This window comes from Periplaneta americana, chromosome 12 (assembly GCF_040183065.1).
Source record: "Periplaneta americana isolate PAMFEO1 chromosome 12, P.americana_PAMFEO1_priV1, whole genome shotgun sequence".
Classification (NCBI taxonomy): Eukaryota; Metazoa; Arthropoda; class Insecta; order Blattodea; family Blattidae; genus Periplaneta; species Periplaneta americana.
In genome coordinates, this window is record NC_091128.1 from 111,645,610 (window position 1) to 111,660,870 (window position 15,261).

Here is a 15,261-nt window from a genome sequence, read left to right on the forward strand (position 1 = left end):
CCATTAAATGTAATGCACGGACTTCTTGCTTCTTGGGCATTTTGTATAGTGAAAAATAGCTGAGGTGGGTGTAGGTACGAGCTCCTAACCTATAAAATGCTTCTCAATAGCTTTCGAAAATAATCGCATCTCTTCACTATGGCGGTTGTGCACTTGACAGCTTTGCGTAATGTTGGTAGCGAGAGATCCGACGTTGTCACAATGATCATTACACAAGTGGGGTAACGGCGCAACGCCGACCCTAAGTTGTCTGGCAAAATTAATTTTGTTCTCTCTTACCATCCGTTAAATTTAATGTACGGACTTCTGGGACATTCTGTATAAAGCAAACATGCCTCACCAGTCTCGCCAGCCTTGAGGGTCCGATCAGTTTCGTGCGGATGTTACAGGACTGCTTTGTCTACGTGATGGTTTACTTTTCGTTTCGATATGTTTATTTGTTCAAAAGTTATAAGCGATTCTAATTTAACACTTATTTTACGACATCCTTACAAAGCAGGAGGCGACAGTGTTGCCAACTGAAGTGTACGGAAAGTCGCCAAATACTCGTTTAAAAGTAGCTAGATTCAATACAGAAAGTTTCATTTTTGCTAGAGGGTGCTGAAAAAGTTGCAGGCAAAAATTGATGGCGACACTGTTTGGAGACCTACAATGCCAAATATAAAGACTTTTTATACGTAAAAAGAAAAAGGTAAAGGTATCCTCTTCATAAGTCATGAAGGTGCTTGGAGGGTGGGGGTGCATTAAGGTAGAGCTCCATGTTTTCATGACTACGACACTAGAATGAGTTGGTGGTGTTAGCATCACGTTGTTTGTCTTTTATTCCTGGGAGAACCTCAAGGCCATTCTGGAATTTGGCAACGAGAAAAATCCTGCAAACACCAGGGATCTCCACTTTATGGCGTACATTATGGGATTACTGTGTACGCTCACCAATATGAGTCACACACAGAGGAACTAGGGTTGCCAGGTCTTACGTTTTTCCCGTAAGCTTTACGTTTTACTTTTGCCCGTAAGACTATTTCTTCCTTTTTTTTTTTCTTTAATCCACGCACATTAAAGGATCTTATTTTGGAAGCCCTGGCATATTGCAATTCCAATCACATTACATATACGGTATATGACACTTTCTTTTTAATAGTTCTGTTAACATTTTTGTGAGTTTTATGCCAATGTGCTGCATTATCTTGAAAAAAATGCTATAATTTTACAGAAACTAATCAATATCGGTACCGGTATTGAAAGTTAGCCTACATAGTTTTTCAAGGAGTCGAGAATTAGACTATTCTATTTTTGAAAATGAGGTTGATATATTGAGACTACAAGAATTTATGTATCTTGATGAACTGTGTGAGGAATTTCGTGAGATTGGGTTGTTTTATTAGAGTGTAATCATTATCAAGGAAGTGATGTTGGTAAGTGATTTAATTTTTTTTTTTAAGTTTATAAAGAAAGTGTTTCAATCATAAAATCATAATTAAGGTTCCTACTAGCATTTCAGCTTCTAATGCCTTGTTAGGAAGGGTTTTATACTAGTGAAGAATAAATGGACAATTGTTATAAACAGGAATCATCCTGAGCTGATCAAAGGAGAATTACAAATTGTAGGCTACTGAATTTATCTTTCATTTGTTAACATTTTCACTAATTTGCAAAACAGGATGAAAAATTGTTAAAAGCAACTAAATCAGTGGCGAAGCTCTTAAGAAATTTTTGAGGCTTACAAAAAATTTGAGATATTATATCTAGTAACAGTATAAGTTCGTAATAACGATGTATCATAACACTTGGTTTCACTCCGATCCTTCCATATATGTTGGCAGTCATTCCACTGCAAGCCGTATAACGAAGCGCTACAGCCTCACTCACAGGCAGGGGCACTCACAAGCTTGAAAGGAGGCCGAGGAGGAGGGATTTTCTTTTTCTGTGAATGTGCTGCATTGTTGACTGTTAGTTTAATAAAAAGTGCATGCATATGTGTGTTACATACTAATTTCGTGTAAAATGGCTTGTATTGAAAGAACATTGAGGCCATTATTTGCAGAATTAAAAGAGAAACCATTTTCAAGTTGGGCATAAGAACCGAAATGAGCTTACAAAGATAGAATATCGACACTATATTTACATATTAAAATAGCAGATGGAGGAAGACAAAATAGAAAATTTCAGTTTTATTGTAGAAGAAATATCTTTGGCTAACAGAGTGCTGTGAGACAAATAAAGTTATCTTGTTATACCTGTATTCTGATTGGGGGTGAAAATGAGTGGTCATCATCTTCTTGTAGGGTCTATGTCACAAAAAATTGTTATAGAAAAGTCAAGAAACGTCTGCTGTATAAAAAGAAGCAAGGTAAGCAAATTTTCTCAGCCTACCCAGTATTTACATCTTAGCTTCGCCACTGAATTAAATGTAGATAATGTAAATAACAGGTTCTATTCAATGTAATAAAATAAACATATCGTTGCAAATTTTTCGTTTTTTTTCCTGGCAAAACTTGGCAAACCTAAGGCGAACTCAATCCTAAACATCATTAATTAATTAATTCATTTGACATTCATCCATTTATTCGTCTGCTACATATTGTATAGAATTTGGTACTACATAAAATAATTCAATTTTTTTTATTAAACTATCAGTCCTTATGACAACTATTTATTAATATCATATACAGCGCAAAAAATAAAATAAAATTTATTAAAATAATATTGCTAGCACAATATTCATATTCTCTCTCAGACATTGTATTGACTACAAATAGAAAATAACGTATGGAGGTGAATCATCAGTGCAATTAATTGACAATATATTCAGTAATGAGTGTAAAATATTTGGTACAATCTGCATGTAGTACTGATAATGCTAATGATTCAACAGTTCTTAAGTATTGGTACTTTATTTAAAGAGTTACTAATAGGTAATATCTCATGATAATACGACATGAATTTGAGTAGGCTAAAATTTAACCGAAGTCGTTATAATTCTTTAAATTTTAAATATGATTGTTCATGTTTGTATGTTATATTCATTTTCATATAATTTTTAGTCTGTAACATGAAGTCACTTCTTGGATTTAAGTTGATTGAAGAATCATGAAGTCAAATTATTGAACCATCTGTAATTTTAGGTATCTCAGATTCGAATGTACATTCAACTCTTGATTAACTTACTTGGGAACAGGTTATCCATGATGTGGCTTAATCAGGATAAAAATTATTGCTAACAACGTTTCAGTGTTTTGTGGCCACAGTTTGACTAACATTTTGATTTCGCTTCCCCCTACCAATGAGCAAGCACGTGAAACATCAATCCTTGGGCGTATCTTTGTGTTCTTGATTTGCATATTTACAGTCTATTAAATTAGCTTAAGGGACAAGGCGATAGTTTATTGGATGACAGAATGGTTTTGTGGGAACTTCATCAATTAAGGATTTTTGTTTCCTTTGCTGGTGCCACGCATATTACTGTGTATAATGTGTATCCATTTGAGTCTCTGCCTACTTTTTGGGGATTATGACGAATGCTGTTCTGCGGTTGGGACACTCATGAGATCGGATTCTGTTAACCGTGTGTAATAGGATGACATGAGTGTGGAAGAAGGCAGGATGAATGAAAACGAAAGTGATAATGATGACGAAATGAGTCTAGGGTAATTTGCTAGGAGAGGTCGTTGCATATAGACCACTTTTACACTAAACCTAACCTTAGTGTATACAACGTGAACGTATACTAAAACATTAACCTAACCTAACCTGTCACAGATTAAGGAAAAGGTTAGGTTAGGTCAGTTTAGGGTTTAAGTATATCTTGCAAAAACAAATTTTAGGTTTAGTGTAAAAGTGGTCTATATGCAACGACGTCTCCTAGCAAATTACCGAGTCCAGAGTCTAATGCCGAAAGTTACTCAGCATTTGCCCTTAATGGGTTGTAGAAAAACACCAGAAAAGCCTCAAACAGACAACTTGTTCCAACCAGGATTCGATTCTGGGCCCACTAGTTTTGCACTCTTACATGCTGACGATTACTCCAAAGCAGTGGACAAGAGTTGTTTCGCTTAAATAAAAAAGTGTGTTACGTACTGATTATTTTGTGAAAATTTGAGTACCGATATTTTTTTTAAGCTGTGAATATAGGTAGTTTGTAGTTAATTATCTATTGGTTTTGTATATTTCTGTGTGTGTTAGTATTGTAACATCAATAGAAGCATTCAGATAGCTCCAGAATATGTTTACTTATTAGATTTAAGATTTACTTATAAAATATCTTGTTGTATTAAGTTCTTGGATTAATTTTGATTTTTTAAACCTTGAGTGTCATTCTTGCGTGTAACCAAGAGTTGACTGTACATAAAAAATAGGATACAGAATTGTACTTTTTGTTATCTGTAATATGATTCACAATAAAAAAACCAAAAGTAGTTCAATAAAAATCCCTTGCAATAGATAGAACTACATTTGTGCACGACCTTTAATGTATACAAAGTTATAATTAGGTACTTCTTATTTAGAATATTTAAACACCATTTTCATAAATCTTGATCACAACAAATGAGCTTACTGATCTGTTTATTAAACTAATGTACACTGCTGTGGTGTAATTTTATTACTCCAAGAAATCAACTTCCTTAAGGAGAGAGGTTATTATTATTTTTTTTAATTGGCACATTATCTAAATTTTTATTATAAGACAACCAATATATGATTACCAGTACTGATGGAATGTGAGTTAATGGTCTTGTATTTTTTCGTATTGTACTGGTACTACTGTAATTGTGTTCTGGCCTACAAGCTTCTGTAAATGTAGGATTACTGACATTATTTCCAACTGCTAATTACAAATTGATCACCATAATATATTGAAACAACTGTCATCATATTTACAAATGACATTAGTTCCAACTGGCAGTCATAAATTGGTTGCCATATACTGACACATCTTGTTCTCTGTCAATGTAAAATGTTCAGGTTTTGAGTCATTGGTAATAAAATATATAAATAGAGGCACATTCGACCCCCATATGTTGAATATTCTTCCAATGGTATGTGAAATAATTGTGACTCACATAATTAAGATTGCTATCATATGCAAAAGTAAAGTTTGAGCTTTGATAATATATGTGTACTGGTCATTCTTGTCATTGTTATGTTATTTTACCAGTTTAACATTGAAATCAGTGCTCTAAACTTATACTATGAATATGAATGATTAATTATGGTGCATCTTATAGAACAACTGTGCCTCTATGAGAGCAATTTTAAGATTAAAGAAATGAGAACTTACACTCTAGTTATATTAAATGTTTCATTTTTATTTTTGATTAATGCAGTTTCACATGACTGTTCACGAAATAAATGCGGTGATCTGTTCATGCATTAGGATCTCGATGCTGAATGACTATTTGAGTGATAATTGCCACATAGACGTATATTGACATATTAAACTTCCATAGTATATGTAGGGATTACTTGTAATTATCACTGTCAGACTGACTCTTGTCAAATATACAAACATGACATTTGCACTAAGTTGAGATAACTTTGCCTGTTTTCAGCCAGAATGTGCTGAAATTGCTTTACCTTGAACAGGGTAGCATTCCATAACTTGGCATATGAAAAATATCATTGATTTATTTTCTTTAACTTAAAAAATATTTTACTTAGATCGCAAATACTGGATAAATAGTTAATTAATTCAGCTATTGTTTTATTAAAATAATTTTATATCTGGGACATAATACTTGCACTAAGATAATGTAAAAATGCAATAATTCATTCAAACAACTTTAAGTAAAATAACGGTTTTTCAGTTACTGCTTAAAGTAGATCTGTGTAAAGAAATATAACATTTTCTGTTGATTTAGAATAAAAGACTTCACCTACAGAACGTATCGGTAATAGATTAATAGGCTCTCTTTTGTTGTAAATTTCATTTGTGAACATGGTAAGAAGTTCCAAAAAAGGTGTGTTCCAGAAATTATGTTAGAGAAGTAGACCAGCAGACATCTACATCATGTGCTTCAGTAACCAAAATGCAGTTAAATGAAATTTTTTATTGGAATTGAAATTATGTAGATAGATTCAATTTTATATTGGTGATAAAAATGTATACACAATATTGAGAATTGGGTCTCATATGTCATTATATTATCTCTGCCATTGAAGGTAAAGCTTTGTTAAATGAATAGCTAGAGCACCAGTTTCTGATGCCAGATTTCCGGGTTCGAATTCTGGCTAGTTCAAATGGAATTTATGGAAGAATTTTTTGGTTTATGTTATATTCCTCAATATAATTCCATCACTTCATCATCGTCGTAGTTATCATCTTTTAAGATGGATAGTAGCGTCGTGGTTGTGGCATTATGCTGCAAGCTGGAAGATAGTGGGTTTGATTCCCGATGGAGTCATGGATTTTTTCCATTGGTCTAATCCTTCCAGCCGCACTATGGGCCTGGGATTCACTCAGCCTCTAACAGAAATGAGTACCAGGCGTATTTCCTTGGTGGGAAAGATGGTCAGCAAGTAGGACTGACATCCTTACTGCTACTCAGTACCGATTGTATTGTATGGTGGGAGCCTTAACAGCCCTCCATCCTAAAGATCTTTCGGGGTCTCTAATGGTATAGAATACAATACTGGTACATTTGTGTGGCTGAAGAGTACATAAAAAAAGATAAAGGAAAAGTTTCCTATTTACATTCTATGAAGAAGCAAGAGAACACATAGGTAGAGTTACCATTCTTCGGGCATTGTTCACTCTCGTGTGTGTCTTAAAGAGATACAGAAGTGAATCTAAGTAACAAACTAATAATAAAGTACGATATTATTTTTTGCCAGTTTCAATTATATTTTATTGGTAATTACCATTAGCGATTGTATTAATTTGCAAGTTACACAGGGGAACTTTGTGTTTCGTTGTGTAATAGATTAATGTTGTTGCAGTACACAGTCACATCCCACATTTTCTTAATTCAGCATCCTGTTTACAGATTCTAGTGACATCAAAGGGGGTTCCAACTATCTGTAACTCAGGTCCTCATTAATATGATAGAGGCATGTGTCTCAGAGCCATTCTGAAGTTATGGTACCGGTAGTAAGCAAAATCTTATGCTTCGAAAAGGAATCGAATCATCATTTTTGCTGGTCATAGCCAGAAACTATGTCAGCGTGTTATCATAGTTGCTAACCATATCAATATAATTTTTTTGTTACTTCGGAGAAAATCCTCAGTACATAGTGATAAAATAAATTGAGTTTGCTTAATGTTCAGCAGTGGGCGTAACAAATTGCTAATAGAGTTGATTTCGGGGAAAAACTGATATGTAAGACACTCTTGGCATCGTTTTGTCCATAACAGGACGAAACTCTTTGCCAATAGTAATTTGTTTCTTGGGCTGTTCAATCGGAGGTTGTGGGGCTGATACTGTTGTCATCTTTTTTCTCTTGTAGTAGAATATTTCTCCAGCGAGTGTAATCATAGCCAAAGCCAGCCCAAACAGAGTTGCAATGAATACTCCTCCTGAAATGAACAATAGCAAATGCATGAAGTTTGTTTTAGTTTAGATGTATTCAAGAATTACCTATGGTAACATATATATATATATATATATATATATATATATATATATATATATATATATATATATATATATATATATGTGTGTTGAACCGTAAGTAATGTCGTTAATTTCAGGGAGTTATTCATTGGGGTATTTCAAACAAACAAGTTTAATACAATTTTGGTCATTTTTGCTTTCTTTTCGAGAAATAAATTGTTTTATATGAAACATTTCATACAATGTTTTGGGAAAGCCATTGATTTAATTCCCAATATGCTCAGTAAGTTTAAGAGAGCAGTGTTTTGTAATAATAAATGATTGACAGAATTTAGTTTGCCCTTTAGATGTGCAGAAATTTGATTCGAACAAATACGAAAAGGAATTTTAAAATATTATATTTGTTCGAAACAAATTTCTGCATATTTAAAGGACAAAAGTAAAATTCTTTGAATCATTTATTAACATAATACACTGCCTCTTAAACTGACTGAGTATATTGGGAATTAAGTCAATGGCTTTCCCAAAACATGCTATGAAATCTTTCATATAAAATAAGTTTTATCTCGAAAAGAAAGCAAAAACGAGGAAAATTGTATTAAACTTTTTTGTTTGAAATATCTGAAGAAATAACCCTCTGAAATTAACGACATTACTTACGGTTCACTGTGTATATATGAGGATGAAACTTAGATTCTCATATTATATAATTATATATTTAAATTCTGCTTCTTTGATATAATTAGAGAATATTTTAAATACGGTACCGGTACCGGTATTTACAGTGCTTGATGAATATCAGTACTGGTACTGTTAATAAATATGAGTATGCATAATATTTTTCGTTTTGTTTTTTATTAGAATATTATTCCTATTACCGGGTACATTTTTATTGGTCCTTTCTTTATCTTAGATCAGAAACCAGGTCCTTTGGTTTGTTTTGTTCTCAATAGAAATCATCTTTCCATTTGTTCTAGGTCTATGAAGCCTTCAAGTCAGTAGTTCAACGTTTTCGCAAATTTGTTTTCGTTCTTAATATATGTTATTTTACCAGTCCTTTCTTTTGGAGAAAAAGTTGGCGGAACTCTGTGTGGAATAATATTATTATGGCTGGGAGATTATTATTATCTAGTGCACGGGAATTTTGTCTTTTTTAACCTCCTTTTTGTCTTTTCAAAGCTTAAGCGGAATTAAAAAAAAATGCATATCAACATATTTCTCGATTTCTTTGTGAAAAATACAATAAAAATGTGCCGGAACACTTGTGCGTTTTGCCAGAAAAAAGAACACTGGTTATTTCTAATCTTCTGTTTTACGGGCGAACATTCGGCACGTGATCTAGGGAGTGACCCAGAGGTTTTGGAAAACACCTTCAGAAACATGCAGCGTTGTGTTCAGTAGTGCATTAACGCTCAGGGAGGACATTTTCAGCACCTACTGTGACAACCTCATTTCATACAGATTATGATAAGTAAACTTTTTTGTACTTGTACTTTCTTTAAACTAAAAGGATTACCTTCGAGTAGGACACACTGTATAATGTCTACTCTTATGTTTAATTTCTTTAAAACTTTAATCAACCAATAAACATATATAACGGCTGAACAAATGAACACTTACCCAAACTTTCTAGTGTTATACCCTCACTGTCGTCATTGTTAGGACAATCTCCTTTTGCTGAAGAATTCCAGTATTTTCCAGATAAAGTCTCAAAATAACGATCCTTCTGAAGATCCAGGATCCTATACAAAGATGAGAATAATAATTTCAGTGATTGTGATAAATCATGACTTATACTGGTACTAATTTATATTTATTTTATTATATTTTAGTTTTTTTTTTAACTTGTTTCTTGAATAGTAAAGTACTTTTTTTTTTTATTGAATTATCGTCTTCTGTTTTTATGTGATTCATATTTGATCCTAACAAGATTAATATGTATTCCACTATGTTTATTTTTATTTTATAATGTAAATTTTTATGTAACTACCTTTTTTGATCTCATTATGTACCTAAATTGTATCAGTATGTAATTACTTAATTCCGATCTAGTTTTATGTTCAACTATGTAAGCAAGTTTTAATCCTGGTTGAGTGTAAGAGAAGGCCTTACGGTCTTAACTCTGCCATTATTATTATTATTATTATTATTATTATTATTATTATTATTATTATTATGTATGCCTATTATTATAATTAGTTATGAAGCTTTTAAGTTGCTTTTGTGAGCTTTCTGCTCTCTTCCTTTAGTGCTTAGATAAGCAAAAAATTTCAGTAGTCTTGTGGCCAGTGGTCTTACAAGCCATAGCTCGCTGATCCTTGAAGCATCGGACTCCCTTCCACAGAGGAGTGATCCCATATGGAAGGGCTGTGGAAGTCACTCTTCTATAGGAGAGTCCAATGCTTCAGGGATCAGCGAGCTATGGCTCGCAAGGCCTCTGGCTACAAGACCACTGAAATATGTATGCCTATTGTTTTATAAAATATAACAAAAGAAAATATTAACTACTCGTAAGCTTGTTTTCTTGAGAACTGCTATTAGCAATGGCTTAACTATGAAATAGTTTGTGAAGATGTAATTAAATAATTTTAACTGATATCTGATGTTACACACAGTATGTCTCTAATTTATGCTAATTCATTTTGTGCAATGATTTAAATCTCTTCAAATTAGACATTTTGCTGTATTTCTCTTGCTTGCATACCTTTGTTTCTGTCGTGTACCAGCAGTTTTAGTTTATGCAAAGGATTTAAGTAAAAAAATACCTGATGAATTATTAGTGTAAAATACATTTGTCACCTGTAGTTGTGCATTTTGTTTCCAAGAAGTGGTTGTTCGCATCTAATGAGCCTCTGTCGCCAAGAACTAATTTACTTTGGCATAAGATTCTGCCATATCTAGGTACTTACTTTCTGCTTATCTCCTCTTGCAAGTGACTGCCCTGTTGAACTGCAATAGCATAGGGCTGTTCAGCAAACATCTCTCCAACTTCAGTAAGATTGCAATTACGTGACACTTCATAACGAATCTGTGCAGCATCATGGATGAATGCAAATTTTCCTTCCTCCTGGTCTATTACCTGAATGAAACATGATTAATGATTGACATTAATTTTAATTAAAGTGTAATACTGGTGTAATTGTTTTGCTCTGGATCACGCGATAAGATGGTGTACCAAAAACAAGTACAGTGTCTGTATTTACAGCGACTCTAAGGCTTCTCTGTGTGCGATTAATTATAAAGACAATACACATCCTCTTGCAAATAAAATTAGGAAATATGTTTCACATAGGTCAAAGGTCATACTGTAAGTTTTTGAAATTAGAGAGCCGATTATGTTGTGAAAGATTCAGCAAAGTCTAATCTGAAATATATTTATGCAGTCTGTTCAAATTCTCACATGAAGAAGACTCTTAGAAAAGAAATGGAGCGATTTCTGGGTAAATTGTACAATGCAAAACTCACTAGAGACATGTTTTTTTTCTTCATTTTATACCAAATTGTATTACAGATAATACAGTTCCTTACAGGACATGGGAAATTCAAAAGCTAGTACAATGTTTTCATCTTGAGTCACCAGATGGTTATGTGTACAAATGTGACAATTCTGAAGAAACAGTGTTTCACCTACTGTTCCCATGTGACAGACAAAATAAAAAAAAAAAAATATGAACTATTAGATCGCCTGTTATATGGTATTGTGGAAGAATTTATTCTCAAATTTTATGCAAAATATTTTTCGAACCTTGTTGTACCTTTGCTTTTGTGATTTAATTTATAACATATTTATGTCTAGTATTTACTGTAATTCTCCCTTTAGTTGAATATAACATATTTCTATATTAATTTATAACCTAACATATCCCTTGGCGTAATAAGATTCTTCTTGTTGGAAAAAAAAAAAAATACTAGTGTTTACTGTAAACATAAGTGTACCCTATACACTAAAATCACATATCTGTAAGATTTTTGGCTTATTTTTGTGATATCCATTTTCAACATACTTGTGAAATGTTTATTATTACGTACTTATTAATTACACGTATGAATTACACATTTAATATAATGATATTGCAATGAAATGTGGAATATTTGAATTCCAAATCCCTTCACTCAGGTCTCAATTAAATTTAAATTGCTAACTGTACCTTCTGAAAACCAATTGATGCATTCTCAACAGGTCCTGTTTGCATTATGGCCTGCAGAATATGACCATATTGCTCCTTGATAGGATAGTCCCACACTCTATATTTGGACTGGTCACTTGAACTGTTCAGAGTGATGTCTTTCCACACACTGTAATGCATGAATATTTTACAATTAAGTGTTACATACCAGTACATAGAACTACACATATAACAAGACTCACATTCAAATAACAGTAAAGGGATATTTATTTTGTGTTCTGCCCACTTATACATATCCTGTAGGTCTACACAGAAACAAAGTCATGCATCATGATCTATAAATATTATTATTATTATTCAACTTCGAGAGGTTTATAAACGTTAACATACAAGATTTTATAAACTTACTTATATAAGACGTCTTCAGCATTTTTCATGTTGTTGAAATACTCATGAGTATCTGAATTATTGACAACTGTATAGTTGATTCGCGATTGTCTTGCCAACTGCTCTAGTGATGCAACAGGAGACTGAAAATTTAAATTTGCATCAGAAAACTATTTTCCTGCTCATTAGTAAACATGTATAATTCCACTGATTTTATCAGTAATGAAATAAGGATTTAAATTCAGTTTCCAACATGATTTACTGAGAAAGAATGGCACTTCGATTCAGGAAGTGTCAAAATTAAGGAAACTTGCTTTTCATTCGTCATCGTAGTATGGTATATTGAAAGATAATTACTTAACGTCCCTTTTAAACTACACATGCTGTTCACAAATAAAATTATGATTTGAATGTAATGGAGTGACAACTGAATAAGAGTGAAAAGGGAAGCTAAAGGACAGGTACTCAGAGTTCTGTGTGTCGCAAATCTTACAGAAACTTCTAGAGGTTGAAGCTCTACTTGCTTTGTGAAATATTGTTGGTTTGATAAGGGTAATCTACGATTTGCTGTTACATGGCTTACAAATGAGGGAATTTACTCCCTATAGCAGTGATGATTTTAGATTGTTTTTCGTAGGGAAGAAAAATTAAACAGCAGAGAGAGGGAAGACTGGATGGAGTGAAGCTATAGGGATTTTTTTTCTACGGTAATGCGTTTCACTACATTTACGAATAATAATAATAATAATAATAATAATAATAATAATTGTATGTATATGCACAGCTGATGATTACATCAATCTTTTTTAAGGTTAGGCCTACTCTATTTCATTAATTTCATTACTATTAGTACTGTTATGGTATAAAATTTGGTATGAGAGAACCCATATTATTGGACCGATTTGTACTGTATAGAACTGAAAACAAAAGATCAATTACCGGTAATTTTTTCCCGACTGGGTTGGTTTCTAGGTTACCAAAATTGGGAGAGAAATATAACATCTCCTTCATAGGAAAAGAAATTTAACGTAGCAATGAAACATGTCAATGACATTTCCTTTGCATCTGTACATATGCACTCAATAAAATAACTCCAGCGAACTTCAACAATAAGAATATTAGAAATAAAATGTGAAAATTTACTCCCGGTCGTGGAAAAAATAGTATATACACCACTGGATCGAAACAGTTTTTCTCTTGGTAGATTTGTAGGTTTCGGGATAAATCCCTCGTGTTGGTACAATCATGTAGCTACCTCGGGAAAATCATGCATTTTTCTCCCTTAATGTATAATATACTATTGTAGTTGAGTTTACTGGAATTAAATTTACCACAAATAGCATACTATTAAATTAAATCATTTATATGTACAGAATTTCCTGGACCTGAGGGAGACATTTTGTCACTGGAGTAGAATTTTCCCCCTGGGCTATCTGCTGAATTTATCACTGCTTTATATTTTTGAAGTTAAGCTATGAAATGGTTTATGTTTTGTTTGTAAAATTTGTAGGCGATTTTCCTCTTCATTGCTTTGTTTTAAATTACCTGGACTCTCTTTTGTTCTTTTCGAAAAATATGTTTACATCTTTGTTTTTTTATTTCACTTTATAATATAATGAGCACGATATGTTAGAATTATAATATGTATTTTAAACACTTACCTTCATTCTCTCCACTGTAAGGAAGGCAGCCAGATTGGCAGTGAAGGTGGCAAGCATCAGTACTACAAATAGCCAGTAAGCTGCTACGAGTGTCCTCCCAGACAGAGCTTTAGGAGCTTCACCACCTCCTTGTGGCGTGAAGGATGTCAGTGCAAACCAGAAACTTTCCTTTAGTGTGAATTCCCTGTAACAAGAAACATTGTTTACGGTATTAGTTTATAAAGTAAATTATGTTCCTTTCAAATGCCTATTGAGAAATAAACGGAAATATTATTTTATACATTTATTTTATAGAATGGACATCGAAGAAAAGTCCTAATGATCTGAAATGCATAAAATAGTTTAATGCACCTGTTTGATCGTAAGCAATTTGATAGGTATTACTTTCATTTTGTTGTAATGTTTTTACTTTGTGAAGCATATACAATAGCAACATATTCTTTAGTTATACAATATGTTATACAAAATGGAACAATGTAGAGGAATGAAGAAATATTGCAAGATATAAGGATGGAATCTGTTTTAATAAAATGTAAGAACACAGGAAAGAACTGAAAATATAACGTTTATACCATGAACAGAGACAGAATTCTAAAACATTCTCTTGTTCATGATCAAGGCCATATGTCTTACCTACTACCTGGAAGATGAATGTTAGTGAATGATAGGCGTGGTATATTTCTGCTGTCAATAATGCTACACTAAATATATTTTTCATATTTCAGTTTTTACTCCATTTATTGTTGCAGTAACCCCTGGAGTCCTGGTAATGACAGTAGGCTAATAATAATAATAATAATAATAATTTTATTATTTATTTACTATTATTTATTGTGCTGTACAACAGCCAGAGGCCAATAACAGTTCAGCACAAAGCATAATTACAATATGACAAAATTGATAATGACAAAATAATAAAAAAGTGCACAAAAATAATTATTATACATAAAGAAAATTACAATGAATGACAATAATGACGATGAATGGACAGAATAATGGATGACTTTAAAATAAATAAATAAATAAATAAATAAATAAATAAATAAATAAATAAATAAATAAATAATAATAATAATAATAATAATAATAATAATTTATTTATTTATTATTTATTTATCATTTATTTATTTATTATTATTTATTGTGCTGTACAATAGCCAGAGGCCAATAACAGTTCAGCACAAAGCATAATTGAGGGGCTGGGTGCAAGAAGGGCATTTTAGAGGATGTGTCCTTTTTGAGTAAAACGCTTTATTGTGTTCTGATCTGTTATGCATATGATTACCAAGTTGTAGTTCAATATTGTGATCATAGAGGTGAGGAGTACCCAAAATGTAAAGGCGTGCATTGGTAACATCATTACGGTTTGAATTTTCAACATCAATTTTCTCAAAACTTGCATTTGAGAGAAATACCTTTCTTGCACCCAACCCCTCAATTACAATATGACAAAATTGATAATGACAAAATAATAAAAAAGTGCACAAAAATAATTATTACACATACAGAAAATTACAATTAATGACAAAAATGACG

The 15,261-nt window shown here is 32.4% G+C and overlaps 1 protein-coding gene and 1 long non-coding RNA gene across 2 annotated transcripts in view; one reads left to right on the forward strand and one right to left on the reverse strand.

Annotated features, from left to right (window-relative positions):
- Nucleotides 1-1,006: 1,006 nt before the first annotated feature.
- Nucleotides 1,007-14,003, forward strand: LOC138710833 (uncharacterized). The gene is made up of 2 exons (XR_011335313.1): nt 1,007-2,350; nt 13,747-14,003. It is a non-coding gene; the product is annotated as an uncharacterized lncRNA (long non-coding RNA).
- Nucleotides 2,625-15,261, reverse strand: part of LOC138710832 (glutamate receptor ionotropic, kainate 3-like) — a 79,823-nt gene continuing 67,186 nt past the window's right edge. The window contains exons 11-16 of the mRNA XM_069841977.1: nt 13,726-13,909; nt 12,086-12,207; nt 11,699-11,846; nt 10,460-10,629; nt 9,171-9,292; nt 2,625-7,513 (exon numbers count right to left, since the gene is read on the reverse strand). Of these exons, the coding sequence (XP_069698078.1) occupies nt 7,284-7,513; nt 9,171-9,292; nt 10,460-10,629; nt 11,699-11,846; nt 12,086-12,207; nt 13,726-13,909 (976 nt within the window). The 3' untranslated portion in view covers nt 2,625-7,283. The remainder of the gene's footprint in view (nt 7,514-9,170; nt 9,293-10,459; nt 10,630-11,698; nt 11,847-12,085; nt 12,208-13,725; nt 13,910-15,261) is intronic.